The 27606-nt window shown below is 39.9% G+C and overlaps 1 protein-coding gene across 4 annotated transcripts in view; it reads left to right on the top strand.

The window, feature by feature from the left end:
* FER (FER tyrosine kinase) overlaps positions 1–27606 on the top strand; it is a 460995-nt gene that overhangs the window by 351269 nt on the left and 82120 nt on the right. For all 4 annotated transcript variants that reach the window (XM_027545475.1, XM_027545473.1, XM_027545474.1 and 1 more), the window contains one exon: positions 3188–3311. In XM_027545475.1, the coding sequence (XP_027401276.1) occupies positions 3188–3311 (124 nt within the window). The remainder of the gene's footprint in view (positions 1–3187; positions 3312–27606) is intronic.

Raw genomic sequence — 27606 nt, 5'->3', positions numbered from 1 at the left:
GTAGACATTTGCTTTGTGGTTTAGATACGTTTTGGTCTTCAAAACCGCCTTGAGAAATAAAAGGCACTAATCCTTATGTTGTAGGGAAGGTTAGAGAGATTGAACAGTTTACCGCTGATCAGACCTAGATTGCTGAGGCCTAACTATCCATACTCTTTTTACCATGTGATGCTGTATCATTAGTAAAGTAGAAGTTGTTTATAAAAACATTCTAAGAATTGTCTTAGAAATTCATCACTGAAGAAATCTAGAAAGTAATCCATCCTGTCTTGGCTTAGTATGCAGTATATCCATACAGAAATAAGCCTTGGTGAGACAGAGTTACAAACGAGGCGTTATTATCTCGTTTTACACATTTTTGAGTACCACCATCTTACTGCAGTGGTCAGGTGGGGTACTCTAGGCTACATGCATACATACATATGCAAACATGTATGCACATGTGCTGCATATATGATTATTAGATAGATCACACGTTCAAAGAGGTTCTTTAAAGTGGCACAGTGAAAATGACAAAAGATTCTCCAGACAGGAATACTGGAGCGGGTTGCCATGCTCCCCGCCAAGGAAGCTTCCCAACCCGGGGATCAAACCTGCACCTCGTATGCTCTTGCACTGGCAGGCGGTTCCTCACCACTGGCACCACCTGGGAAGCCTCTGTTGGCCTACGGTCTTGTCTATTAAGAATTGCTCCTTTGCAAATTAGTTTTTAAAGTGATGCAGTTTGTAAGGCAGCGGTGTTACAGAAGCATCTTATCAAGGTGAGCTCAGAGTTTTAAGTGTACTAAGTTTTATTTTGGAATCTAAAGACTTTTATGGCCTCTGTCAGGTGCCAGTGATGCAGTGTTATCCTTTTCTAAACATTAATTTTGAGCAAGTACTTGAAAAGCATAGTTCCAACCATTGGAGAGGAGCTAAGGAAGAAATGACTAAAATTAATAAAAAATTTCATATGTAGATGTCTTCATGGGTAGCTTATAAGCTACATGGAAGAGATTGTTTTTTACATTATTTACTCATTCATCCAAGAATGCTTATTGAAGTATTATGACATTCTAGACATCCTGTGGTGGTTGCTGAAATTAGCCTACTGACTAGAGGTGCAGTTCTCCTCACTGGTTTACAGGCTGGGCTGGGGGTTGAGGAGGAGTAGGTGAAAGTCTAAATTTAAACAGAGCAGGAGGCAGAGGAAAAGTGCTGAATGTGAGCTAATTTTGGAAAGAAGAAATATTAGGATTCCACAGAACACTGAGGTTATGTCATATGCTGCTTTAGTCAAATTCCAGGAAAGATTTCTTTGATTTGAAAGTTATTCCCAAAATGCTGTATGGTTTCAAAATTAGAAGGGTGCACTTCTTCTAAACTAGGCCAGTGTATCAATAAATGTATCTAACAGTATATGGGAATATTGGCCCAGGAAATAACTTGAACTAAATATTGATTTCAAGTCCATTTTAATAGACATTTTTTGCCTATTAAAGTTGAAAAATTAGTGGTTAATTTTGCTGTTTACTGTTGCATTTAGGTTTGTTTTTTTTTTTTTTTTAAAGAAAATTAAGTCAAGCTTGATAGAAGCTATTTCAGTAATGTTCTTAGCAATAAGTTTGATATTCTCTTTGGAAGAACAGAAAAAAGTAAATAATCAGACACCATTAAGATTACTTTTGAAGCATATAGCTTATTGATTTCGTAAATAGTCCACCTAAATTTGTATAATGCTTGATTTATGAATAGGGGAAAGAGATTAGAAAAAGAACTTTCTAAGGAGAGTTAGGCTGGTGTTTGTTTTCTTGAGACTCTCATTAAAGAAAAAGCCATTTAATCTTCACCTCTAGAGTTGTTCTATTTAAGGAGGCTGGATCCCTGGTGAAGAGTATCAAAAACATCAGGAAATGACAATTAAAATGCTAATCCCTCTTGCAAAACTCTGGCTTAATGTCTGAGGTTCTAATAGAAAAAGTAGGAATGACTGTTTTTAGAGAACGTTCATTCAATATATTTTGACTAGGTTTTGTTTTACTTTGTTGACTAATGCAGTGCATTATAATGTGCGTTAGCAAGGAGAAGTGACCGAGCTTTAACCGTTAACGCCATGCTGTTAGTGCCTGTGGCCTAAGGCTGTCCTGTTTAGTCTGGTAGTCACTGGCCATATGTAGCTCCTGAGCTCTTGAGTTTTGACATGTGTGCTTCTAAAAGATGAAGTGTGAGTTTCACTCAATTTTATATGATTTAAATTTAAAAATTTCATTTCCAGTACTATGATTCAGTTATTGGAAAAATTTAAGTATAATATTTTTGGAACAACCTAGGTATGTTTTTTAACCATGAATTTGATGAAATCTAAATACAGATCAAATATTTCTGATGGAAATTTGCATCTAAATTGAGATGTTCCATAAATGTAAAATGCACAACATGTTTTAAAGAGTTAAGATGATGAAATGTAAAATATTTGCACCATAATTTTATAATAGTGCATGTTGATTTAATAATATTTTATACATAATGGAACTAAAGAAAAATGTATTACTTCAGTCACTTTCACCTTTTCATTGTTGTTACTTTTAAAAATGTGGCTACCAGTATATTTGAAATTTCTAAGTGGCTTGCATTACACTTCTTTTGGAACATGCTGGTTTGAGGAGTTTCTCTCAGATATCACTGAAATCCATTTGATGTATGAAAATGCAATCTGGCTCAGCAGCTAAATCTTATCAAACTCATAGCCTTTTTTTTTTCATGGTGTTACTCTATTTATCATGGTGTTAGTAATCTCAGTTTTTTAAGCAGTCACTGAATCTGGTAACTAATTCAATATAATTTACTTTTTTATTTAACTCATAATAATTATAATCTTTTATCTGGTATTAGAGACAAAAGGATTTCATAGAAAATTTTAGCAGGCAGATTGGTGAGAAATTATGACCGAGGAAAAAGTATGACTGAATATTGTTATGTGTTGAGTAATATACAGTGTGAAGCCCTTGAAGTACTTACACTGCATCTAAGAGAATTCATAGTGTCTGCTTTCTAATAGGATGTGTTCTTTTCATGTTTTCTTTTATCCTCCTCTTAAATGAGCAGAAAGTAAGGTTAAATGTGTAATGCTTTTTGTTCTTGAAGGTGTATCTAATAGGTGATAAATATGACTTTCATCGTGATCTTCTCTTGTTGTTGATTCTTCTAGGAGGTGATTTCCTCACGTTTCTGAGAAAGAGGAAGGACGATATAAAACTCAAACAATTAGTGAAATTTTCATTAGATGTTGCTTCTGGTATGGCCTATCTCGAGAGTAAAAACTGTATACACAGGTAAGGAGAATATTTTTAAGACATTTTCCAGTTCTGTTAATAGGATATTAGAAAACTGATGTATTTGCTATCATAAAGCAATGAATTTTCTTTCACAACATGTATTTCTTATTGGTTTTCATATTTTATGTGAAAGCATTCTTTGACATTTTATAGAAACACTTGTTGTCTGTCTTCCTGAGGTAACTCCTTATTAGACAATTATTTACTAATTAAAAATTTATTATAATCATGAATAGCATAGTGATAAGATGTGCCTCAAGCTAATCATATAAGCAGCTATAATCTTATAACTGAATAATATTGTTTCATGTGTTCTTCCCCCTTTTTAAAGAAATTACTTATAAAGTTATGGGAAATCTTAATAGTAAAATAATTCATGACTGTGTATGTGGCCAAGGGTAAAAAGATTTTAGCATACTAGTTATTTCAAAGGAGATTTTAGCAAACTTGCTCTAATTATATTAAGACCAGCAACTTGGTCTTACTGCCTTATAGACTGTGGTTTTAGTTGCTCATAGCTGAAAGTATTTTTTTTTTTTTTTTTTTTGCTAAATGTGAATAAAAATTAAGATCTCTTGTAGGATTCATGTCAGAGCCTAAATATGGCTGTGTATATACATGAAATAAGGTTTAGGATTTGATACAGTTTTTATCTGCTGGAAGCAGCACATGATACTGTTTAATGTGGGGAGGGTTCATTGTTAGATGAAACCATTATGTACTTTAAGCTGGTTGGTTATTGAGATACATTTTTTCCTCATGTGTTTCACTATGTAGCCTTTGACCTAATATTCTGGTGAGGTTGTACAATGTAGAGTTGCAGCAGAACAAAGTTATATTCACCTGAAATATACATTTATTTGATCTCAATGAACATTTTTTGCTTAATGCCCCCCCCCCAGTTTTGCTTAATATTCAGTTTTATTCTGAAACTAAAATTATAGCTTATGTTTCAAATATGAGTCAACAATCACATGTGTTTTAAAATACATTTCAGTAGGGATATTCAGTTCAGTCACTCAGTCATGTCCCACTCTTTGCGACCCCATGGACTGCAGCACGCCAGACCTCATCCATCACCAACCAACTCCCGGAGTTTACTCAAATTCATGTCTATTGAGTCAGTGATGCCATCCAACCATCTCATAGGGATATTATATTTCTGGAAATTAAGACAATGAAAACTAAGTCACTACCATATTCCTGTTTTACTTTCTATCAATAGTGACTGTATTTACTTTCGATAAATGTAGATTGAATTACAATGTAATAGATATTTGAAAAGACTCTAAAAAATTGGTTTTGGACAGGAATTGTGTAATGACTTTGTTACTTTATGTTAAAAGTAACAGGAAAGGATTGCCCTTTACTTAGAGAAAACCTGTAATTTTGATTGTTCAGGTGTTAAAGTTACTTTGGGTATCAAATGCTCTACTGTAGTTTTTTATTCTGTCTCAGATTTTTTTAAAACTGGTAGACTATCAATGACTTTAAACCATAATAAATACCCATTCTTGAAACTGTTGCATTGTCAGTTACCAATAACACTCTTTAATTGCTGGTGTGTTGTGGTTGAGGGAACTGCTGATTCAATTTCTTGCTGCTTTTTAGTGATGGCTTTTCTTGCAGATGGATGACTGTATTTTCTTTAAGTGCTTCTATCATCAGAATTGAAACCATTCCAAGTTGCTGATGGCAGTTAACTTTTAAAAATGTATCCCACTTACAAAATCACACCATTATGTGCTATAATTTTTATTTTCTCCTTTTGCTTAAAAATGTTCATGCATTTACAAATTTTTGAAAGTCAGCCCACGCTTGAACACCTAGCTTAGAAGACTGTCCCTAGTCCTGTGCCACTTGCCTGTGAGGAAGGCTCCTGACTGCACGTCTTGAGCGGCGGTGCTGAGAGCAGGTTTGACAGGCCTCGGCGACTGGTCGCGGCTGTCTGCATGGCGCATAGAGAAGGATTCCAGGGCCAGTGACAGAGCCCGTGATTGATGGGTCACATCTGTGAGGGTGCTCACCAGCATTAACATAAAACCCCCAGATTTGTCACCTGTCACATAGAATGTCTTTGTCTTTAGTTTCATAAATACATTTTGGATATGATATTTTACTAGCTGTATTATAGCAACATGTAGTATTTTTCTGTACTCACTTTCACTGATAACCTTCTAAACTATCTACTGTTTTTTTCTCATTAATCATGATTACTGGATAAATTTTATGGTATCTCTAGCCAGTGGTCTTTTGTTTCTCTTCACACTTACGTAAATGATCTTTTGGATGAATTCAGTATTTTTTTGTTCATTTTAGTATCTCACCAATACATGACGCTATATTGAGAAAGTAACTCATTCTTTCTGCTGAATTTTTCATGGAAGTGACTTGTGCTATGGAACTGTGTTCCTCTATGTCTAATTCTGTGGTAGCGGTAGTAATTGCAGTGGAGTTTCAATTGATTTACATTGAATAGACATACTCAAGACATGCATTTTGTTCTAAGAAATAATATATATATATATTTATGTAGTATAAATATAGCATAAATATATAAAAATAACATATATAGTATATACTACAGTGAAGAGTATTTTTCCTCATTGGAGAAATTTTAGTGAGGTATTTCAAAATTCAATTAAAATTTCTAAAGTGTAATTGAAAGTTTCCTTTCGGTTTTTGAAGAAATGAAGAAAGACACCAAGCTCCAATCTTGACATCCCAAAAAATATATAATACATGTCCATGAATTCTAAAGTGTTTGTCCTACAAATCAAAGCAAAATATTAAATATGCTTTAAATTTTATATGAAGTTATAAATTTATAACTGTTCACTGATTAGAGGTCACTGGAATTCAGAACCTCAAAATATTTTTAATTGTGTTTCCCCAAAAAAGTATCTTCACTTTGGTGGGGGATGCATTTCTTTACTTTAGCTTTGTTTTGTTTTGATTACCATGAGAAAAGCAGAGCAGTGTTTCATTATAGATAAAAACGTGTGACCTATAAACTGGAAACAAGTAATTGCATAAAGAAATGGCCTGCTTTTGGAAAATGTTCTTGTAATTTCCATTTCACTTCCAGAAGCGCTCTCTTGATACACTAAGTTTCTAATTGAAACCATTTCTGCTTAGAGTGTTGGATATTTTGTGTTTCAGTTTATGTGAAATCAACCCCATTTACTTTATAATTATTCAGTAAGCCAATGTGAATTTTTTCTTTCTCCTTTTTCATATAAATGTTTGAAGTACACTGACAAACTTTGAGAGGGGATGTTACTTACAATGGCATTAGATTGCTAGGTATCACCCTAAAAAGTATTAAACCTGAGTATTCTGAATGTTAAGTGGGTTGAGGGTTGACTTTATAGTAGATTTAAATGGTAATGGCATTTATGGTTTTATTGCTGATGAGTTCTACTGCAAGATTTATTTTTATTTGGGTTTATTTTTAAGAACTGGTTTTGAGCTGTGTTCTTTGTCAATGAAAAGTAAAGGAGGATAAACTCTTGAATGCCATGTATTTGAGTAAAAGACCATACTCTGTTGGAAGTGTTGGAAGCATTTCTTAATTTCCTGTATGTCATTGTATTGTATGTCATTGTCAACGCCAGAAAAGGTGTTTTGGGAGACTACTGTAGAATGTGATTTCTTTTTCTATTTTAAGTCTTAACACTTATTCCTCTTCATTTTCGATTACTCTACCACAATGATGCTTTTTTGTTATGAAGTAAGATTAACAACTCTACAAATTAAAGTATATAAGACAAAAATATTTTATTGTTTAGTAAAGGTTTTGCTTGTCCATTGAGAACAGTGATGTTTCCGGTACTTCATAAACATGGACAGTAGCCTATTCTGTACCAGGGTGATAACAACATGAGAATTATGGTCCCTGCCTTCAGATGGATGTAACAGAAAATAGTGCAAAGAGGTACTCAGTTTAGTGACAACATGTACAAAGCACCATAGGAATAATATCAAGAAGGTCTAATATGATGTGTCGTTGTGGGAGCTGTGGTGGGGAGCAAGTGGAAAGTTTTGTGGGGGTTATTGTTGAGTGATACTTGATGGATGGGTTTATCACTGGATACAAGGGGAAAGAATGTTCTCGCTGAAGGAAAGTTGAAAACAAAGTTTTGTATTTCATGAGAAGGCGTGATTTAATCCTGAAGTACAGAGAGTTCAATACTATCAAAATGGGACGTCCAGGGAGCATTGTGCTGGGCCAGATAAACAGGGCCTTTCTTACCCAGGGCCATGTGATGCCATTTAATTTGGCTAAACCTGGGAATGTCTAGCCCTGTGTTCAGATAATTTTAAGACGGTTAAAAGTCTACGGTTTTTAACTGAAAAAGGAAAGTAATTTCAAAAGAACTTACAAAACCTTGAAAAACATATAATCTTGTGAAAAGGTGTGGGTATGAGACCAATTTTATTTTTAAGTTTCAATGGAAAAACAAAATAAGGAAAGCTAAGATTGCTAGAAAGGAACATATTACATTTCTCTTGTATGTTCTAGAAGGAGATTATTTCATCTAATGATTTCTGATAGGGTAGCCATGTATACTTTTTAAGATAAATGTAAGATGTCACTTATTTTTGGGTTTTGTGATTTCATGTTTTATGAAGATTTGGTATGATAGTGATCATTTATGTTTTTCCCTTTCTTGAGAGTTTTTCTTTATTTTTAAAAAATGCGACTGAATACCTAAAATCTGAGTTTTTTCTAAGGTTTTAAGGTACTGGAAAAGCATTCTTGTGTATAATTCATCTTCATATTTTCTTTAATCTCTTCTATGTCTCATGATCTGCCATATATTTAATAGGAACAATCTTAAGATCACTTTTCAGATTAAGTAATTGAGGCTCAGAAAGATGAAGCAAATGTGTGACCGCATCCTGACACATTGCTATTCCAGTGTTCTGCTCAATCAGCTATTCACGATCCTAACAACTGACGTTTACTGATTACTGAATACTAGGTATTATGCTAATCAGGTGCTTTAGATGCAATATATAGAACATAAACTTCAGGAGGGCAGTAATTTTCAGTTATATTATTTGCTCTTGGATTCCAAAAGGCTAGAACAGTGCTTGGCACTTAAAGGAGAATGAGGGAGTCCTCAAGGCAACAGTAGGTACTGTGTTGGGCCCGTTGTAACATGAGGAGAATTATGGTTGGGAAGGTTGAGTATCTTGCCTAAGATCATATGAGAAGAACATGGTGGATCCAGGATGTGGACCCTGGGAATCGGGTTTGAGAGCCCCAACTCTGAATCTACCCTAGACTCACCTGCTCTGCACAAGCCATGCGTCTTCTGACCAATCAGGAAATTCAGGGCAGAAGATGGTGTTTGGTGTGATGGCTCAGCTTATGATCAACATCTGGTTTCTTTATGATCACAAGTAAAAACAGAAGAGGATGCTGAAGCCTGTGAAACGTAATTTTAGAAAGAGATAACAAGATTTTTCTGTTGTTTTTTTAATGAACAGTTGCTGAAATGCAGCAGTATTTTGTTATTGCTTCTCCATTTAATTAGAGCTTGAAAATTTGTTTTTTTCATTTTTATACACTATTGTTTAGATACCCCCTTCTGCTTTATCTGTTAATTAAAAACACAAGATTAGCATAGAAATGTGATCATCTCAGTTGACTAAGCATTTATGACTGATTTTCTTGTTCTAACATCTGATTACAATTTTGAATATATTAAGCTGTACTTTTATTTTTAGCTTCTAAAACCATTTTGCTACAGTACAAAAAGGAATGCTCAGTAATTTTAAATGTCTCAAAAATATATAGTCCTCTCTACTTTAACCTTTTTTTTTAATCTAGTGTGGCTTGGTATTCACAAGAACACCTTTCTAAAAATTACTTATCCTGCTACTTTATTCAGTGTCAGAATTTCCTATTGCTAGTTTCATTCATTTTCATTAAGGGATTTTTTTACCTTAAGTCACATGTATGTTTCCAGGAATGAAAAAGACCTTCTATTATACTGGAATCAATTAACAAATTGGCTTGAGTTAATGTACTCATGGATACTCAAGAGTATCCATCTGCCTTCTGGAAAAACAGAAATGGGGGATTTGAGATAGCAGGTCACAGGAAAAATGAGTTTTGATTTATGGTTACTAGTAGGAAAGATGTACCATATGTAGGATACTATTCAGGAATTTCTGCTCAATCCAATAAACAGAATAAAAGTCCTCGAGAGGAAGCAGAGGAGTACGTGAGTGGTTTCCTGGTTTAGTGAGGGCTAGTCTTGTCTTGTGTTACATAGAAATGGTAGAAGGAAATTGGCCTATACCTCATTCTCTGTTATTTCTGATTTTTATTCACTTAATTGCATTAAGTACATTCCTGGTTCAGAATGTCTAAAGTGATCTTTTACTTTCAGTTCAGTCGCTCAGTCGTGTCCGACTCTTTGTGACCCCATGGACTGCAGCACACCAGGCCTCCCTGTCCATCACCAACTCCTGGAGTTCACTCAGACTCGTGTCCATTGAGTCAGTGATGCCATCCATCCATCTCGTCCTCTGTCATCCCCTTCTCCTCCTGCCTTCATCTTTCCCAGCATCAGGGTCCTTTACTTTAAACAAATGCAAATAGGTGGGTCACCATTTTCTCTTATGGCCTTTCTGATTATGAAGAACAGAAACTGCTGAAGCTAAACAATAGGAAGTGTATTTGAAGAAAATAGTTATCCCATGAAACGGAAACGACAGGAATTCAGCCAGCTCTGGGCGTCACTGCAGTTAGGACCTGGGAAGCGGTCAGGAGCCGGAGCACATTCTCTCTCTGCTACTCTCTCTGTTCACTCGGTCTTCCGGTGTTTGCCCTTGCTGTGTTGCTGCTTCATTTCCCTCTTGCTCTGAAGACTATGTTCCTCTGTCCTATCTTCAGAGGTCGTTCTGGTGACATCCAGGTTACCACCTTCCAAGCCCCACATCTGTGGATACTGAATTAGTCTTTGAGGTCTGGTTTCAGATTCTTGGCAGTAAGAATTGACTGACCCAGCTTATGTTAAGTGTTTGTGCTGTGCTTAGTCGCTCAGTCGTGTCCGACTCTTCCCGACCCCATGGACTGTAGCCCACCAGGCTCCTATGTCCATGGGGATTCTCCAGGCAAGGACACTGGAGTGGGTTGCCATGCCCTCCTCCAGGGGATCTCTCCCACCCAGGGATCAAACCCAGGTCTCCCACATTGCAGGTGGATTCATTACCACCTGAGCCACCAGGGAAGCCTATATTTAGTGTTTATCCTGTTTTTAATCAATAACATGGCTAGACAGAGAAAAGTAGGCAGGATGATGTTTACATAGATTTACAGGAGCTGATTACTGTGTTGTTCTCTGTCCATGGAATTTTCCAGGCAAGAATTCTGGAGTGGGTAGCTGTTTCCTTCTCCTGGGGATCTTCCCAGCCCAGAAAGTGAACCTGGTTCTCCCACATTGCAGGCAGATTCTTTACCGTCTGAGCCACTTAGGATGGTATAATACTCAGAGGATGGAGCTTGGACTAAGCAGGCTTCCAAAAAGAATGGCTGCCATGCATTCATTGAGTGCTTCCTATTTGGCAAGTACATTCATTATCTTATTTAGTCCTCATACTTCTATGGCCATTTATCTCTACTTTAGAGTAGAAAAAATTGAGGCATCAAAGTATAATAAGTATGTTGTCCAATGTCGTACACCTGATGAGTGGAAGGTCTGAGTCTGGATCAAGTAGGTGACAAAGCCTGGGAAACTAAGCAGAACACTTCAGCCCCGTGCTAGCTGTGATTTCCTGTTTCTTCCCTGTTGTGAATATGATCAGCCATGCGGGCACCTCTCACAAGGAAACCATTTAATAAACGGGATTTAGAGAAAGCCTCGCTATAGGGATGAGAGACTCCTTTATAAGTCTTCGCTCCGTCTTTTCCTGGAATGGTTCATCCCCACACGTTCCATGGTGCAGGGCTGGTGGGTTCACTCCTTCCTGCAGAAGGTCCATGCAGTCTCCTTGAATCCTAGCTCACAATACATCCATACAACAGACAGGAGATTAAGCCCAGAACTATGCAATTGGGTTCATGATTACCCCAGGAATTTGGGTAACCATTGGTCGAATTAATGTTCCGAAGTAAAACCTTGTTTACACTACAGCAGCTAGCTTTTCCTAAAATTATTCTGGTCAAGTAGAAATTCTGGCCTTTGAGGAGTCCATTAGAACACAGACGACATAGAAACAAGCTTAACCTTCTTGCTCGCTTTTTTGTTCTTGTTGTTTTCGGGGGTATTTTGGGTTTGTTTCCTGTTCTCTGGCCTCCAAGAAAGGATCAGAGCAATCAACATATGGAACTGGAGAACTCAAGCCTGAGCCACTCACTGGGCATGACTCACCTCACTGAGAATTACTAGGGACTTTATCCAGTATACTTCCCTGGTGGCTTAGATGGTGAAGCGTCTGCCTACAGTGTGGGAGACCCGGGTTCAATCCCTGGGTTGGGAAAATCTCCTGGAGAAGGAAATGGCAACCCACTCACAAGTATTCTTGCCTGGAAAATCCCATGGATGGAGAAGCCTGGTGGGCTATAGTCCAAAGGGTGGCAAAGAGTCAGACACAACTGAACCATTTCCCTTTCACTTTGTCCAATTATTATCCTTAATTTTTTTAATTTGGTAAAATATAGAAGCACAATGAGAGGCCCTTTTCACTCCAAGATTTCCTCTTTAAGTGTCACTGTGCCAGTCTGATTGTCTCCTGCATTGCCAACTAGTCTGCAAGCTTTCAGAGCCATTTAAAGCTTCAGCACAGTGGTTAAGACCACAGGTTTGGTGCTGGAATGCTCAGAATTTGAATCCTGGCTCTATGGCACATCAGCTGTGCGACTTTGGAGCTCTATCCTGCCCCACCCTCGCATTCCCTGTAACCTTTACCCTGCTTTATTTTTCATCAGTTCTTATATGACCTGACATTTGTCTGTGTCTACATATGCACCTACAGGTATATAAATATATGAGGAAGTATCACAGTGGTGCTATAGGTGTATGTGTCTGTGCATGCTCAGTCTCTCAGTCATGTCCAACTCTTTGTGATCCCATGTAGCCTGCCAGGCTCCCCTGTCCACGCAATTTCCCAGGCAGGAATACTGGAGTGGGTGGCCATTTCCTTCTCCAGGGGATCTTCAGGACCCAGGGATCCAACCCATGTCTCCTGAGTCTCCTGCATTGGCAAGTGGATTCTTTACCACTGAGCCACAGGGAAGCCCACATAGACATATATGAATCAAGTGAATACGGGTTTATTTTTATTTTCTACCTCAACTAGAGTGTAAGCTCCATGAGGATAGAGGCTGTTGCCTTGTTCATTCCTTGATCCAGAGAATAGTTACCAGCATCTAGTTTTGGTGTTCAGTAAAAGTTTGTTGAATGGATGACGATTAAAGTTACTGTACTTCTGTCTCTTCTGATATAAAATGAAGACAATAATATTCTACATGACATACTGAGTAGTGTTAGGGCAAGCCTACTTGAGTAGGAAAGGGGTCTCTCTAGGACCTCCAATAAGAAACATCCCCCCAGACTTTCCAGAGGTCACAACTTAGCAGAAAGAGACCACCACATCTATACCATTGGATGGACATACTGATCAGACTCGGTTGTCTATTTAGCCAAGGGTACAGAAACTTTGGAAAAGGGTGGCCATGTAAAGCAAAGCAAATGCAGAATATCTCAGTTCACCTCACCGTGGTTTCCAGAGTCTCTAATGATGACACAGCCTGCACAGGATAGGGCCTTACTGAATCTGAGCAGCTCATCTTGCTAATGCCGTGGTGTGGAGCTTATGACACCATTCACGGAGTACTTATACATCTGTGTGATTTTGCTTAATGTGATGTTTTAAACATTGGGCTCCATTGGTTCTTCTTCTTGTAACAGGCTACATCCTCACCCTGAGGAAAAAACGAAATGAAAGCCTGGGTATCTCCAGTCAGGTGCCTCTGTCTCCAGCCCTTTTCTCCACAATTTGCTGCCTTGCTCTCATTACCTGTTAGCTATGTGTTTCCAACCTGGATGTGTTTGTGCCAGACACTTGTCTAGATGCTATGGCTAGTGCAGTATAGCCGAGGATGATAATTTTCCCTCTCCCCTCCTAGATTCTTGACTGAGAGCTCCCTGTAATGGAAGACACATTAACAGGAGAATAACTGAAGTTTAATAACAAGTCCACCTCCTGTATGTGTGGGAGATACACAGGAAAACTGAGTAACTCCCCCAAATAGCCCAAGCCACCACCTTAAATACCATCACCAGCTAAAGACAAAAGGAAGATATTGGAATGAAGGGAGACCAGTTACGTAAAGTAACCAGGGAAAGCACAGTCAACAAGGGTAAGGCAGCTATGCAGACTTTTTAAAATCCGTCTTCTCCATTGGTAAGAGTTTTCAGAGATTTAGTTCTTCCTTTCTTCCTGGTACAGACAGGGAGAAGTGAAGTGAAGTGAACTTTCCTTGGTCGTGTCCGACTCTTTGCAACCCCGTGAACTATACAGTCCATGGAATTCTCCAGGCCAGAATACTGCAGTGGGTAGCTGTTCCCTTCTGCAGGGGATCTTCCCAACCCAGGGATCAAACCCAGGTCTCCCACATTGCAGGCAGATTCTTTGTCAGGTGAGCCACCAGGAAAACTGAGAGGAACCCTTACAAATGGAAATTTCCTTCTAAATGTAAATGCCTCTTACAAAATGGTAACTACGTAGTTTTCAGAGCTTCTTCTGTGTCTGCTCAAATAATCAGCTCAAAATAATCTTACAGTGTAAAAGGCATATTTTGGGGTGGCAAATTTTGCTCCCTTCAGTGGTGAATAAACAAAACGCTCCGTTTATGGAGCTCACAAAAGTGAGGGGAAGCAGGTAATAAACGCATTTGAAAAAGAATAAGCAAGTGAATACACAATATTCCACAAGCTGATAAATGTTATAGGGAGTCATAAAATAGGATAAAAGGGAATGGGAAGGTGGGGCAGGCACTGTTTCACAGTCTGTAAGAGAAGACCCAGAAGAGAGAGAGGGGTGAGCCCTGTGAATATCAGTGAGGAGAACTTCCCTAGCTGTGGGTGAAGCAGGTACAAACGGCCCTGAGACAGGCGTGCACAGGTGCGTCCAAAGAAGTCCAACGAGGGAGACAGGAAGTGAGGTGAGAGGGCCCTGCAGCCCCATCAGGCAGCTCTTGTAAATCACTGAAACGCTTTGCCTTTAGTCTGCATGAGATGGGGGCCGTTGAGGACTGACTTGGTCTGTCTCAGGTTTTGGAAGGATTAGTTAGAATTCTGTTTCAGAAATAAACTCTCGGGGAACAAGTGCAGAAACGAGAAGACACATGAGAGAGCTGTTGCAGTAATGGAAATTAGAGACACTGGGGAAGGTAGTGGTGGAGAGCAAGAGGCGTGGCCCCTTCTGGGGGAATGGTGAAGGCAGAGCCGGCAGGATCTGCTACTTGTTGTATTAGACATCGGCTTCCCTGGTAGCTCAGCTGGGAAAGAACTTGTCTGCGATGCAGGAGACCCAGTTCAGTTCCTAGGTTGGGAAGATCCCCTGAATAGGGGATAGGCTACCCACTCCAGTTTGCTTGGCCTTTCCTGGTGGTTCAGACAGTAAAGAGTCTGCCTGCAAAGTGGGAGACCTGGGTTCGATCCCTGGGTGGGGGAGATCCCCTGGAGGAGGGCATGGTAACCCACTCCAGTATTCTTGCCGGGAGAATCCCGTGGACAGAGGAGCTGTCATGTGACACTCCATGGGGTCACAAAGAGTCGGACACGACTAAGCACACAGCATATATTAGACATTACATGTAAGTGAAACAGAGTGACAGATGACTTCATGTTTTTACAGACATCAAACGGTGATCCACCTGTATTATCTTCCTCATAAATTCAGGTGCCTGTAAGACACTCTCCAATGCTTTATTTCCTGTAATTCCAGAAATTCAAATATGAATCTTTCAAACTATAATGAGCCAAATAAACACACAGTTTGTAGTTTTTCTCTACTGGGAGCTTCCTAAATACTGAGAGCTGTGCCAGTGACAGAGCCGAGGATGCAGAGCGCCACTCCTGGCATCCTCACTTTCCCACACTGACTTTATATTTCTTCTGATGAAAGAAAATAGAGGAATGTAGCCTCAAGAGCTCATCTGCAGTTTTTCCATTTAATTGGATGTATGTTTTCCAAATAAGATGCAGATCTTTAAGAAGGGTATCCTACGTCAGATAGTATCCTATGTCACAGACCCACTGATTTGGAGATAATTAAAATTAAATGTATGCAAACTTTATACAGGGTTACATTTTCACCCAGGTTTCTGATTTTATGACTTGTAAATGAAAATAATTGTTATTTACCGAACCTAATAACTAGGTAATGTTGCTCATTAATGATGACAGTGGTTTGTGTCTGATTCTTGGAGGTCTGTTGTCATCTGTAGAACTGCAGTGACATGGGGCAAAGGTGTCATTCACTTGCTATTTCTTTAGTAAACAGAGGTCATTCCTTCTAATGCAAGGTTGTGACTTCTATTGGAATTAATATTACGTTTTCATGAAATAGCTTAGAGACAGTAGTATCTATTTGTGGCCTATGGACAGAGAAGCCCGGCAGGCTACAGTCCATAGGGTCACAAAGAATTGGACATGACTGAAGTGACTTAGATGCTTTTGAACTGTGGTGTTGGAGAAGACAATCTTGAGACTCCTTTGGACTGCAAGGAGATCCAACCAGTCCATTCTAAAGGAGATCAGTCCTGGGTGTTCTTTGGAAGGAATAATGCTAAAGCTGAAACTCCAGTACTTTGGCCACCTCATGCGAAGAGTTGACTCATTGGAAAAGACTCTGATGCTGGGAGGGATTGGGGACAGGAGGAGAAGGGAACGACAGAAGATGAGATGGCTGGATGGCATCACCGACTCGATGGATGTCAGTGTGAGTGAACTCCAGGAGTTGGTGATGGACAGGGAGGCCTGGCATGCTGCAATTCATGGGGTCGCAAAGTTGGACACGACTGAGTGACTGAACTGAACTGAACTGAACTGAAGTGACTTAACAGACACACTCATACACTTACTTATACTTTATGTGAATAGATATTCTTATTACTATAGAAAAGAAACATGTGCCTATTCTGTGTTCTCAAACTGACTCTTTAATACTGGACATTTTTTATTGCATAGTTTGATTTCCTTTTTTTGTAGGGAAGGAAATAGTGCAAATTTTCTGTGCACATTTTTCACAGGGTGCTTTTCAAATGGTAGAAGTGTGATAAATATCTGCTGTATGAATGAATGAATATGTGGATAAATTAATGAATAAATGAAATAGGCCTCTAATCAACTGTACAAAGTACTGATCAAATGCCATTAGATGACTAAGGATTTTCTGGGAAAATAATCCTGAATTGTTTCACCCTTAAATGTTAATCTTCTATTTTTATTTTCCACTGATTGATTTCTTTAAATGGCATAAATGAAGAAGTAATTATTGTGATACGAACCAGTATGTGTCATGCAAACAGACCAAAATTCCTTTTCTGCTGTGAAGTCAGAATGAAGGTTTTAGGATGCTGAGAGCGTTTTCTTGAATTGTGTGAATGTGACTGTCTCAGAAATTTAGTGAGACGGTGTCAGTGCTCTTTTCTGGATATTGTCATCCTCCAAGAGGCACAGAAGGTGACTACTATCCTGTTTCAATCCATTTTCCTCTTAACAGTAATTATTTGTTATATTGATTCTGTCCTGTTGCAGACAATGATCAGGACTTAAGAAAGCAGCAGTAGTTTATAACATGCTGGAAAGTATTAATTTTTAACAATGTGCTTCAGAATAATAGGGCAGCAAACATCAGATGTGCTGTTATGTGTGAGGGTCGTCAGGCCTGTGTTCCTTTCAGCCTCTCTCCCTTAGGCGCTCTCTGCCCATTCACTGTGTAAATCACTGGAGAATGGGAACGGGGCAGCCAGAATAGTGCTGAGCAGGTAGTTCCTTGCCGTTTAAGCCTGTTTATAATGAGTAACTTTAATTCTCAGGTAGCAGTATTTCTCCCTTCATCCTTAAAATTCCCATTATGCTGCTTTAAAATTAGGAGTCTGTTTACACATAAAGTAATGACGGAATAAATTGAAATAATTATGTCTGCTATTTGAGATGTTTTAAAACCCAAGGCAGGACATAAACATATGGCATGATACACAAAGAATCTGTAAACCTCTTTGTAACCAAATGAAAGCATAATTGGTATGTAATTTAAAATTTTATTTTTTATTATGTTGTGTCATATTATAAATATTTAAGACTGTTTTTTCAAATATATATTATCTAAAGGAAAGAAAATTATAATTTTCATATCCTATTTATACTTAAATGTGTGTCCTAGTAGAAACAATTATTGGGGTTCCTATATTTTTGCTTTATGATATCATGTAAACATGCCTGGTGAAATTCCTCAATTTATTCATAATTTCTAAAGCCTCTCTATATCCACACACTAAATTAATCAAAAACCCTGTATTGAATACCTTCTTTGTATAAGTTTTCTGTTTAATCATGCTCCCTACTCTGAAGGAAAATGAGAAAATTAAAGATAGTTGATAATTTGAAAAAGTGCATTGGGGGAAGGGAGTGGACAAGACACAATAATAGGATTTCTAAAGACCTTTTGTAGTAGGATTTAGAAAATAGCATATAGAGGTCTAAATTGCAAGAGCCACCCAATAAATATTGGGGTAAATTATTGAATTTCTTTTATGTGACCAGGTGTATTAAAAATTAGCTTAATTCCAAAGAGATTTGCAAACTGAATTTTGACCATATTTAGCAGAACTTAGAAATGTTTCACTCCCCCCTACCCAAATTAATTGAAGAATACTTTATCCACTTACTTTGTAAGTATCTGGGTATTGAAAAGCAGGCATGGGGCAAGTGTTCCACAATGTTAGTTCAACTGAAGTCATCACATGTTTACTTAAGTACTTTCTATGTGTAAGCACATTGTTGGTGTTTGGAATACATAAGTTGAGCCAATCAGATAGGGTCTTTGTCCTCCAGGAGCTTAAAATCTAATGAATGAGTAGATAGTCATGTAACAATGCAGATAGTCATGTAAGAATGCATTAACAGATAGTCATGTAAGAATGCATTTTAAAGTGGGATATGATCCTATCCTGGGGCCAAGGAAGGCATCTTGGAAGAAATGACGTTTGGCCTGAAAGGTGAATAACTAAAGGAAGATGGGGAGAAGAGAAGAAATAGGCAACTGGGGGAGAGTGGCTTGGAGGCTGGAAGCAAAAAGGCCTTTCGGGGCAGTGAGAGGCAGCCAGACTGTGAGTAGGTGAAACTCCAGGTTGAGATAAGACTGGAGCGGTGGCAGGGGCTGACCCTGGGAGGCGGCTCCTCACAGGGAGGCTTGTGCAGAGTCTGAGAGCAGGGGAAGCCACCGTGGGGTGTTCAGTGGGAGGGACCCCACGCATGTTCCACGCAGGGTGCTCTGGCTGTGGTGTGGAGAGTCAGTGGAGGGAAGGGACGCTTTCAAGGAAGCCAGCATCAGGGTGTCTTCCATGTTTCTTGCTTGTCCGGGTGGATGACAGGTCTCTCTTCTCAAAATCCTGGAAGATGAGCAGGGTTTTTTGGTTTGCTTGGTTGGGGGTTTGGGGGAGGAGGGAAGGGCCGGGATTGTGGATGACAAAGGGAGTTTATTTTGAGGAATGTGTGTGCCTGTGAGGTATTTGTGAAGCCGCTGAAAAGGCAGGTGAGTGTTTAAAAGTAGAACTGAAGAGAAAGGTCTGATGTGGAGCTAACAATGCGGAAATGATGAAAGCAAAATGAATGAATTAAATGGATATGAGAATCAGTGAAACTTTGAGTTACTCATGAATGAGTGAAAGAAATATTTGCGTATAAGAATATATCTGACTTTTTAAACTATATATTTGTAATATATATATATAAGCTATCAGGTCATTTTGCCTGTAGGTTTTTTAAGTTCAGTGATAATTTTATTTATTTTGGCCATGTGCGGTCCTTGTTGCTGTGCAGGGGCTGTCTGGTTGCAGTGAGTGGGCCCCCCTCCGATGCCGTGGCGGCCTCTCATACTGTGGGCCGCGGGCTCTGGGCTGCGCTAGCAGTGGCGAATGTGCTCAGCTGCTCCACAGCACGTGGAAGCTTCCCCGATCAGGGATCAAAGCCACGTCCCCCGGGGGGACGTGGATTGGCAGGAGGATTCTTATCCATTGTACCGACAGGAAAGTCCCCCTAGCTTTTTTATTATTAAATGAGGAGGCAATTTCAATATTACTTTTGACTTTTGATGGTAGTATCCAATGTTTGTCATTTCTAGTACTATTAATCTAGTTTGACAATAAAAATAACTCTAGAATAATGTTTCTTTATTTAGCTTATTTGCTTACTTAAAGATTCACTTTGAGAGTTAAGTGTTTCCTTTAAAAATCTTAATATGCATTTATTTCATCTTGGATAACTTCATAGTACCACAAATAACAGTGACAACTGGAAAATGTGAAGTGGGAAACATAGTTTCATTGTGTTCAGAAATGTCCCTAATGCTATACAAACGAACTATCAGTCAAAAGATTTTTATAAAAGCACCGTTCATAGAAAGAAACCTATTTCCTTTGGAGAGTTTTTTCCTCTGGGAAGAAAACCAGGAGCATAACTGACTTTGCTTCTTGGGAGTCCAGCTATCTGGCCAGTAGAGCTCGCTGTAACGTTTGAAATAATGCAACAGTGAGCAATGTGAACACAGATTACAGCTTTGTGAAAGTGAAAGTCGGTCAGTCGTGTCCGACTCTTTGTGACCCCATGGACTCTACAGTCCATGGGATTCTCCAGGCCAGAATACTGGAGTGGGCAGCCTTTCCCTTCTCCAGGGGATCTTCCCAACTCAGGGATCGAACCCAGGTCTCCCGCATTGCAGGCAGATTCTTTACCAGCTGAGCCACCAGGGAAGCTTTGTACTATTCTTAAATGACTGGGACTTAACAATGGCAACACAGAAACTGTCTCTTGTTATTTTCACATCTGAAGGCATGTATATTGGTTTACCTAAAATAAAGACATTTCCCTAGTTTTTCTATGACTAAAAAAAATAATAATAAATTTAAAGAGAAATTATCTTCTGAAAAAGGTGTATTATATCTAGATTTCCTCCCTCTGTTAAGGGAGGGTTAATACCTACTTCACAGTCAGCACCATAAGGTTAAATTAAGAGATAAGAAAGCCTTTGAGTAAACTAAGTGACAATTCAAATGATACATAGTGGAAAATGACTGTCCAGTTCCAGAGGAAGACTGAGTTGTTCACAAAGTCTCTTTAGAAAATGAAAGAAAACAAAGATGGGTGAACAAAATAGATGGGTTAAAATTGTCAGCAGAAAGGTTTGAGCGAGGTGAAAGCAGACGGTGACCCTATTCTGCGTTTGGAGCGTGGTCTCCGTGTAGCCGCAGTCAAGGACCAAGATGCAGTCCTCAGCCATGGTGCTCAGAGGTCAAGTTTCCTGTTGGCAGTGGCCTCCTCGGTGGGTCTCCCATGGGCCGCTCCAAACTGACTGCTGAGCGAGGTCACTGCTCAGAGGTGTTTGACTGCAGATTTTCATATTTACTTTTTTCAAGGCTTTATTTATTTAGAAGAAAAATACTAAAACAGGGGGAAAAAAAAGGTTTTATGTGATAGCTGTTAGTTTTCATTACAAAAGAGAGGAACTAGCTTTTCCCCCGTTACGTTTCATAGCTCCCTGTTCTAGAGCTGAATTGAAGCCATTCCAATCCTAATATCCAGTATATGGGTATTGCTTAAAAAGGACCGTCCCTGCAGCAGGGCCCGGCGCGCGCTCCTCCTGTCCGTCACCGCACCGTCTGTGCCCGGCCGGGGGAGCGACAGGCAGCTCTCCTATCCGACGTCTCAGATACGCTGCTTCCCCTCCACAGCGTGAAACCTGCACATTTTCGCAGAGATCTGTGCCCATTTCATTCATCTGCCTTTCTTTCCCGATCCATCTGCCTGTCCAACTGTCTTTTCCAGTGCCAGAAAACGTGGTCGTGCTCTAGAATCCCCTAGATTTTGAAAAGAAATAAGAACAGATTTCTGTTGCTGCTGAACCGAAAGCCAACCCGGCAGCACTGGAGCGCATTGCGTCTCCCGGGATCCTTGTTCACAGTTGCAGGATTAATCCTGGGGCGGGGGCGGGGCCTTTTATTGTCATTGCCGGACGAAAAAGTGGTTTACTCTTGCTGCCGGAGCTCGGTCTGATCTAGCTTCTTCTGCCTGTGTACCTCTGACTTAGACGTACCAGTACCAGAAGTCCTCAACTGCAGGAGGAAAGGGAACTCCCCCTCCCCGCCCCACCCAAAAATGTATTTTACATCTTTTTCTCATGAAACAGGAAATTTCAGGAAGCTTTCTTTTAAAGACTTCTAACGTAATTTTTATTTAGCTAGTTATTTTTAGCCGTTCTGGGTCTTCATTGTTGAAGAGGAAAAGCGCAGACCCTTTTTCCAGCTGCTGAGAGCGAGTGCTGCTCTAGATGTGGTGTGTAGGCTTCCCACTGCAGTGCCTTCTCTAGCTGGAGAGCGCAGGCCCTAGGGCGCAAGGCCCTCGGTAACTGCAGTCCCAGGCTCTAGAGCACTGGCTCAGTAAGTGTGGTGTGGGGGTTTAGTTGCTTCAAGGCATGTGGGATCTTCCTGGACCAGGGATTGAACGCCTGTCTCCTGCATTGACTTCCCCAGGGGGCTTCCCTGGTAGTTCAGCTGGTGAAGAATCTGCCTGCAATGCAGGAGATCCTGGTTGGATTCCTGAGTCTGGAAGATCTGCTGGAGAAGGGATAGGCTACCCTCTCCAGTATTCTTGGGCATCCCTAGAAAAGGGAAAGCCTACCCATTCCAGTATTCTTGGGCTTCCCTGGTATATCAGATGGTAAAGAATCCGCCTGCAATGCAGGAGACCTGGGTTTTTTTTGTTTTTTAATTTTATTTTATTTTTAAACTTTACAATATTGTATTAGTTTTGCCAAATATCGAAATGAATCCGCCACAGGTATACCCGCGTTCCCCATCCTGAACCCTCCTCCCTCCTCCCTCCCCATACCATCCCTCTGGGTCATTCCAATGCACCAGCCCCAAGCATCCAGTATCGTGCATCGAATCTGGACTGGCGACTCATTTCATACATGATATTATACATGTTTCAATGCCATTCTCCCAAATCTTCCCACCCTCTCCCTCTCCCACAGAGTCCATAAGACTGTTCTATACATCAGTGTCTCTTTTGCTGTCTCGTATACAGGGTTATTGTTTCCATCTTTCTAAATTCCATATATATGCGTTAGTATACTGTATTGGTGTTTTTCTTTCTGGCTTACTTCACTCTGTATAATAGGTTCCAGTTTCATCCATCTCATTAGAACTGATTCAAATGTATTCTTTTTAATGGCTGAGTAATACTCCATTGTGTATATGTACCACAGCTTTCTTATCCATTCATCTGCTGATGGGCATCTAGGTTGCTTCCATGTCCTGGCTATTATAAACAGTGCTGTGATGAACATTGGGGTACACGTGTCTCTTTCCCTTCTGGTTTCCTCAGTGTGTATGCCCAGCAGTGGGATTGCTGGATCATAAGTCAGTTCTATTTCCAGTTTTTTAAGGAATCTCCACACTGTTCTCCATAGTGGCTGTACTAGTTTGCATTCCCACCAACAGTGTAAGAGGGTTCCCTTTTCTCCACACCGTCTCCAGCATTTATTGCTTGTAGACTTATGGATCACAGCCATTCTGACTGGCGTGAAATGGTACCTCATAGTGGTTTTGATTTGCATTTCTCTGATAATGAGTGATGTTGAGCATCTTTTCATGTGTTTGTTAGCCATCTGTATGTCTTCTTTGGAGAAATGTCTATTTAGTTCTTTGGCCCATTTTTTGGTTGGGTCATTTATTTTTCTGGAGTTGAGCTGTAGGAGTTGCTTGTATATTTTTGAGATTAGTTATTTGTCAGTTGCTTCATTTGCTATTATTTTCTCCCATTCTGAAGGCTGCCTTTTCACCTTGCTAATAGTTTCCTTTGTTGTGCAGAAGCTTTTAAGTTTAATTAGGTCCCATTTGTTTATTTTTGCTTTTATTTCCAATATTCTGGGAGGTGGGTCATAGAGGATCCTGCTGTGATGTATGTCGGAGAGTGTTTTAGCCCTGAGCTCCAAGATACAGGCAGCCCAAAGTCACCCCAAAACCATAGACATCCCATAACTCATTACTGGACATTTTATTGCACTCCAGAGAGAAGAAATACAGCTCCACCCACTAGAACACCGACACAAGCTTCCCTAACCAAGAAACCTTGACAAGCCACCTGTACAAACCCACACAGAGCGAGGAAACGCCACAATAAAGAGAACTCCACAAACTGCCAGAATACAGAAAGGACACCCCAAACTCAGCAATTTAAACAAGATGAAGAGACAGAGGAATACCCAGCAGATAAAGGAACAGGATAAATGCCCACCAAACCAAACAAAAGAGGAAGAGATAGGGAATCTACCTGATAAAGAATTCCGAATAATGATAGTGAAATTGATCCAAAATCTTGAAATCAAAATGGAATCACAGATAAATAGCTTGGAGACAAAGATTGAGAAGATGCAAGAAAGGTTTAACAAGGACCTAGAAGAAATAAAAGAGAGTCAATATAAAATGAATAATGCAATAAATGAAATTAAAAACACTCTGGAGGCAACAAATAATAGAATAACAGAGGCAGAAGATAGGATTAGTGAATTAGAAGATAGAATGGTAGAAATAAATGAATCAGAGAGGATAAAAGAAAAACGAATTAAAAGAAATGAGGACAATCTCAGAGACCTCCAGGACAATATTAAACGCTACAACATTTGAATCATAGGGGTCCCAGAAGAAGAAGACAAAAAGAAAGACCATGAGAAAATACTTGAGGAGATAATAGTTGAAAACTTCCCTAAAATGGGGAAGGAAATAATCACTCAAGTCCAAGAAACCCAGGGAGTCCCAAACAGGATAAACGAAAGGAGACCTGGGTTTGATCCCTGGGTTAGGACGATCCCCTGGAGAAGCAAAAGGCTCTACCCACTCCAGTATACTGGCCTGGAGAGTTCTATGGACAGAGGAGCCTGGCAGGCTACAGTCCATGGGGTCGCAAAGAGTCAGACACGACTGAGCGACTTTGACTTCACTCCTGCATTGGCAGGTGGATTCTTTACCACTGAGCCACCAGGGAAGTCCCAGGAAACTTCTTCTATTACAAGATGAGAGGGTTTGAGAACCACTGCTTTCAAACAGTATCTGTCGCAGGAAATCTCTTTTTACTTATTGGGCATCAGAAGTTCACTTAAATTTTTTATTTTGAAGCTCTTCTCTTGGAATTACTCAGTTCTTCATCCAAAGTTGTTTAAATATGGTTGCTTTAAACTTAGGCACATGCACAGCGGACTGTGACTGTCCTGAGGATGAAGCCGGGCTCCATTCATGTTAAGGCCTGACTCCCAACAGGAGCACAGTGCCGGGCACGCAGGACAGCTGAGTACTGTGTGTATTAAAGAATCTAATGTAGCTTATTAGCCAAGAATCTTAAATTTTTTGCACCACAAAATTATTCAATTTTTTAAAATACTATTTTATAATGATAAAAAAGTAAATTTCCCTCAAAGTATACTCAAAATGTTATCTATGCTAATTATTTAATATGCAAGAGAAAAGCCATGGGAAATAAATAAGGGGTAAAGCGAGACATCTGCTTAGAAAAGGATATAGTCAGAGTCGTAAGAATGGCGCGACTAAGGCAGTGTTGCCCTTGCGTGCGCTCAGTGCCTGTGGTGGTGATATTTCGTGCTGAAGGACACTCTTCAAATGAAAGACTGTGCACACAGGCGTTTAGAGGTGGTGCTGAGTGCTCACCTCCCTCTCACTGCTTTCATGTTCCTCCCTCGTAGGACAAGGCCTTGAGATAGGATAGATTCCATAAGCCATGCCTTTCGTAACTTACCGTGAATACAGATGGTGACCATGGCTCACCCAGGACTAAGTTCAATATCACCAATTTCTTTTAAGGTTCCCAATAACAGTCAATTACTAATTTTTCATTTGCCACTTTCAAGTTGTACAACACTGTGCTTAACATCGCTTAGTCACGTCCTACTCTTTACGACCCCATGGACTGTAGCCCACCAGGCTCCTGTGTCCATGGGATTCTCCAGGCAAGAATACTGGGGTGGGTGGCCATGCCCTCCACTAAGGGATGTTCCCAACCCAAGGATGAGACCCAGGGCTCCTGCATTGCAGGCAGATTCTTTACCAGCTGAGCCACCAGGGAAGCCCACAGAAATAAGCTAAGCTTTGTGAAAGTGATTTTCTGTGACTGGTCTAACCTTCCTTGTTTTATATATGCTGATATCCAGACCTCATTGCCTATAAAAGTGTCTGTAGTACTGTGCACAGGATTGTAACTTGAAATTTTGGGGAATAATAAAAGCATTAGACAGGCTTGTATGAATCCTCGCTCTGGAACTGTTTCTTTAGGCCGGATCGTACTCTAGTCTTTCTGGGTCATCTCCACCCCAGCTGCTCAGCTCTGCTGTGAGAGCGCAAAAGCAGCTACGGAAAATACATAGACAAACCGGTGTGACGATTTCAGTAAAACTTTGGCTTGTGGATGAAACATTTAAAAAGGGCTTCGTCACTCTTCCCAGCCTTTCTGTTTGTTCCCTCGGAGACCAGGCTCAAACCCTCCTCCCCCGTCAGCTTCTCCTGCTTCTCTGTGTCCCTGGCGGCTATTCTGTATGCTGTTGTCTTCCAAAAGGAGCGTCTTGCCTCTCCAGCTACATTGTTAGCTATTTGGTTGTTCCCTTCATTCCTTCTTGACTCCTTCCCTTCTTGCCATCCTTTCTCCTTCTGCCGCTTCAGTTCTTAATCGATGAGCCAGTAGATATTTGTTGTGAAAAGTGAGTTTAACTCGGAGCTATCATTATAAAAGACACTGCAGAAGTAATTATTTTATTTTAATGTCTCAGGCCCTAATAACCACTCGGTGCTTGTTTGTTGCTAATGAAGATCTTACATTTTTCTCTAACAGATTCAATAAATTATGCTCTTAACATATAAGACTAGGGAGACTAATTAGTCAAAATATTAGAAAGGCCCAAACTGCTGGGGCCTCCCTGGTGGGTCAGATGGTAAAGAATCCACCTGCAATGCAGGAGACCCGGGTTCAATCCCTGGGTTGGGAAGATCCCCTGCAGAAGGGAATAGCAACCCACTCCAGTATTCTTGCCTGGAAAATTCCATGGACAGAGGAACCAGGCAGGCTATAGTCTGTGGGGTCTCAAAGAGTCAGACACGACTGAGCGAGTAACACTTTCACTTTTGTACTGTAGTAGATACGGAAAAAATGAAAAATTAAACACGATTTATGATTTATTGACAGGAGTCAATGATCTCATTCCCAAATTGAATACATATGTTTTCCAAATAATACTATCATGATACTAACTAACCTGGGCAGTCATGAGTGGAAAACGGCTTACACACGCATAGAGAATAAGTGGCACAGCATCTCCACATCTTGTAGCTCAGCCAGTAAAGAATCCGCCTGCAGTGGGGGACACCTGGGTTTGACCCCTGGGTTGGGAAGATCCCCTGGAGAAGGGAAAGGCTGCCCACTCCAATATTCTGGCCTGGAGAATTCCATGGACTATAGTCCATGGGGTCGCAAAGAGTCGGACACAACTGAGCGACTTTCACTTCACTATCTCTACAACTTGGAGTTTTGTGAGATTCACTTATAATAATGGTTTTCTTATCTTCAGGTTTTTCACCTAAGATTATGAAAACACTCCAAGTTATTTTTAGACCCCTCAGTAAATAAGGCTTGTTAGTACTCCACCAGACAGATTTTATAGGGGCTTTTGCCAAGAAAGACTCCACTGTTCTTTTGGAACGATTAGTATTTTCAGCTTCTGCTGACTTCTTGCACTTTGTGATATTTTTATTAGGTTTTGTAGTTAGAGGCTTTTTCTTTGTACCTCAAAATGCTAAGACTATACCATGTAAAATATGACTATCAATTCTTCTCCTTTTCTTTCTTCTCCTCCCTTTTTCAAGCCCTGTTGGTGTACTCTGCACACATCATACTCTGCTGGTTCTGTTGGGGATTCTCAAATGAGGAAGAAACTCTCTTAGAAGGAGTTTTTCACATTAAAGAACACAAAAGACATACATACACAA

This window comes from Bos indicus x Bos taurus, chromosome 7 (assembly GCF_003369695.1).
Source record: "Bos indicus x Bos taurus breed Angus x Brahman F1 hybrid chromosome 7, Bos_hybrid_MaternalHap_v2.0, whole genome shotgun sequence".
Taxonomy (NCBI): domain Eukaryota; kingdom Metazoa; phylum Chordata; class Mammalia; order Artiodactyla; family Bovidae; genus Bos; species Bos indicus x Bos taurus.
Note: the sequence above shows the minus strand (reverse complement) of the source record. Positions and strands in the feature narration are given on the sequence as shown.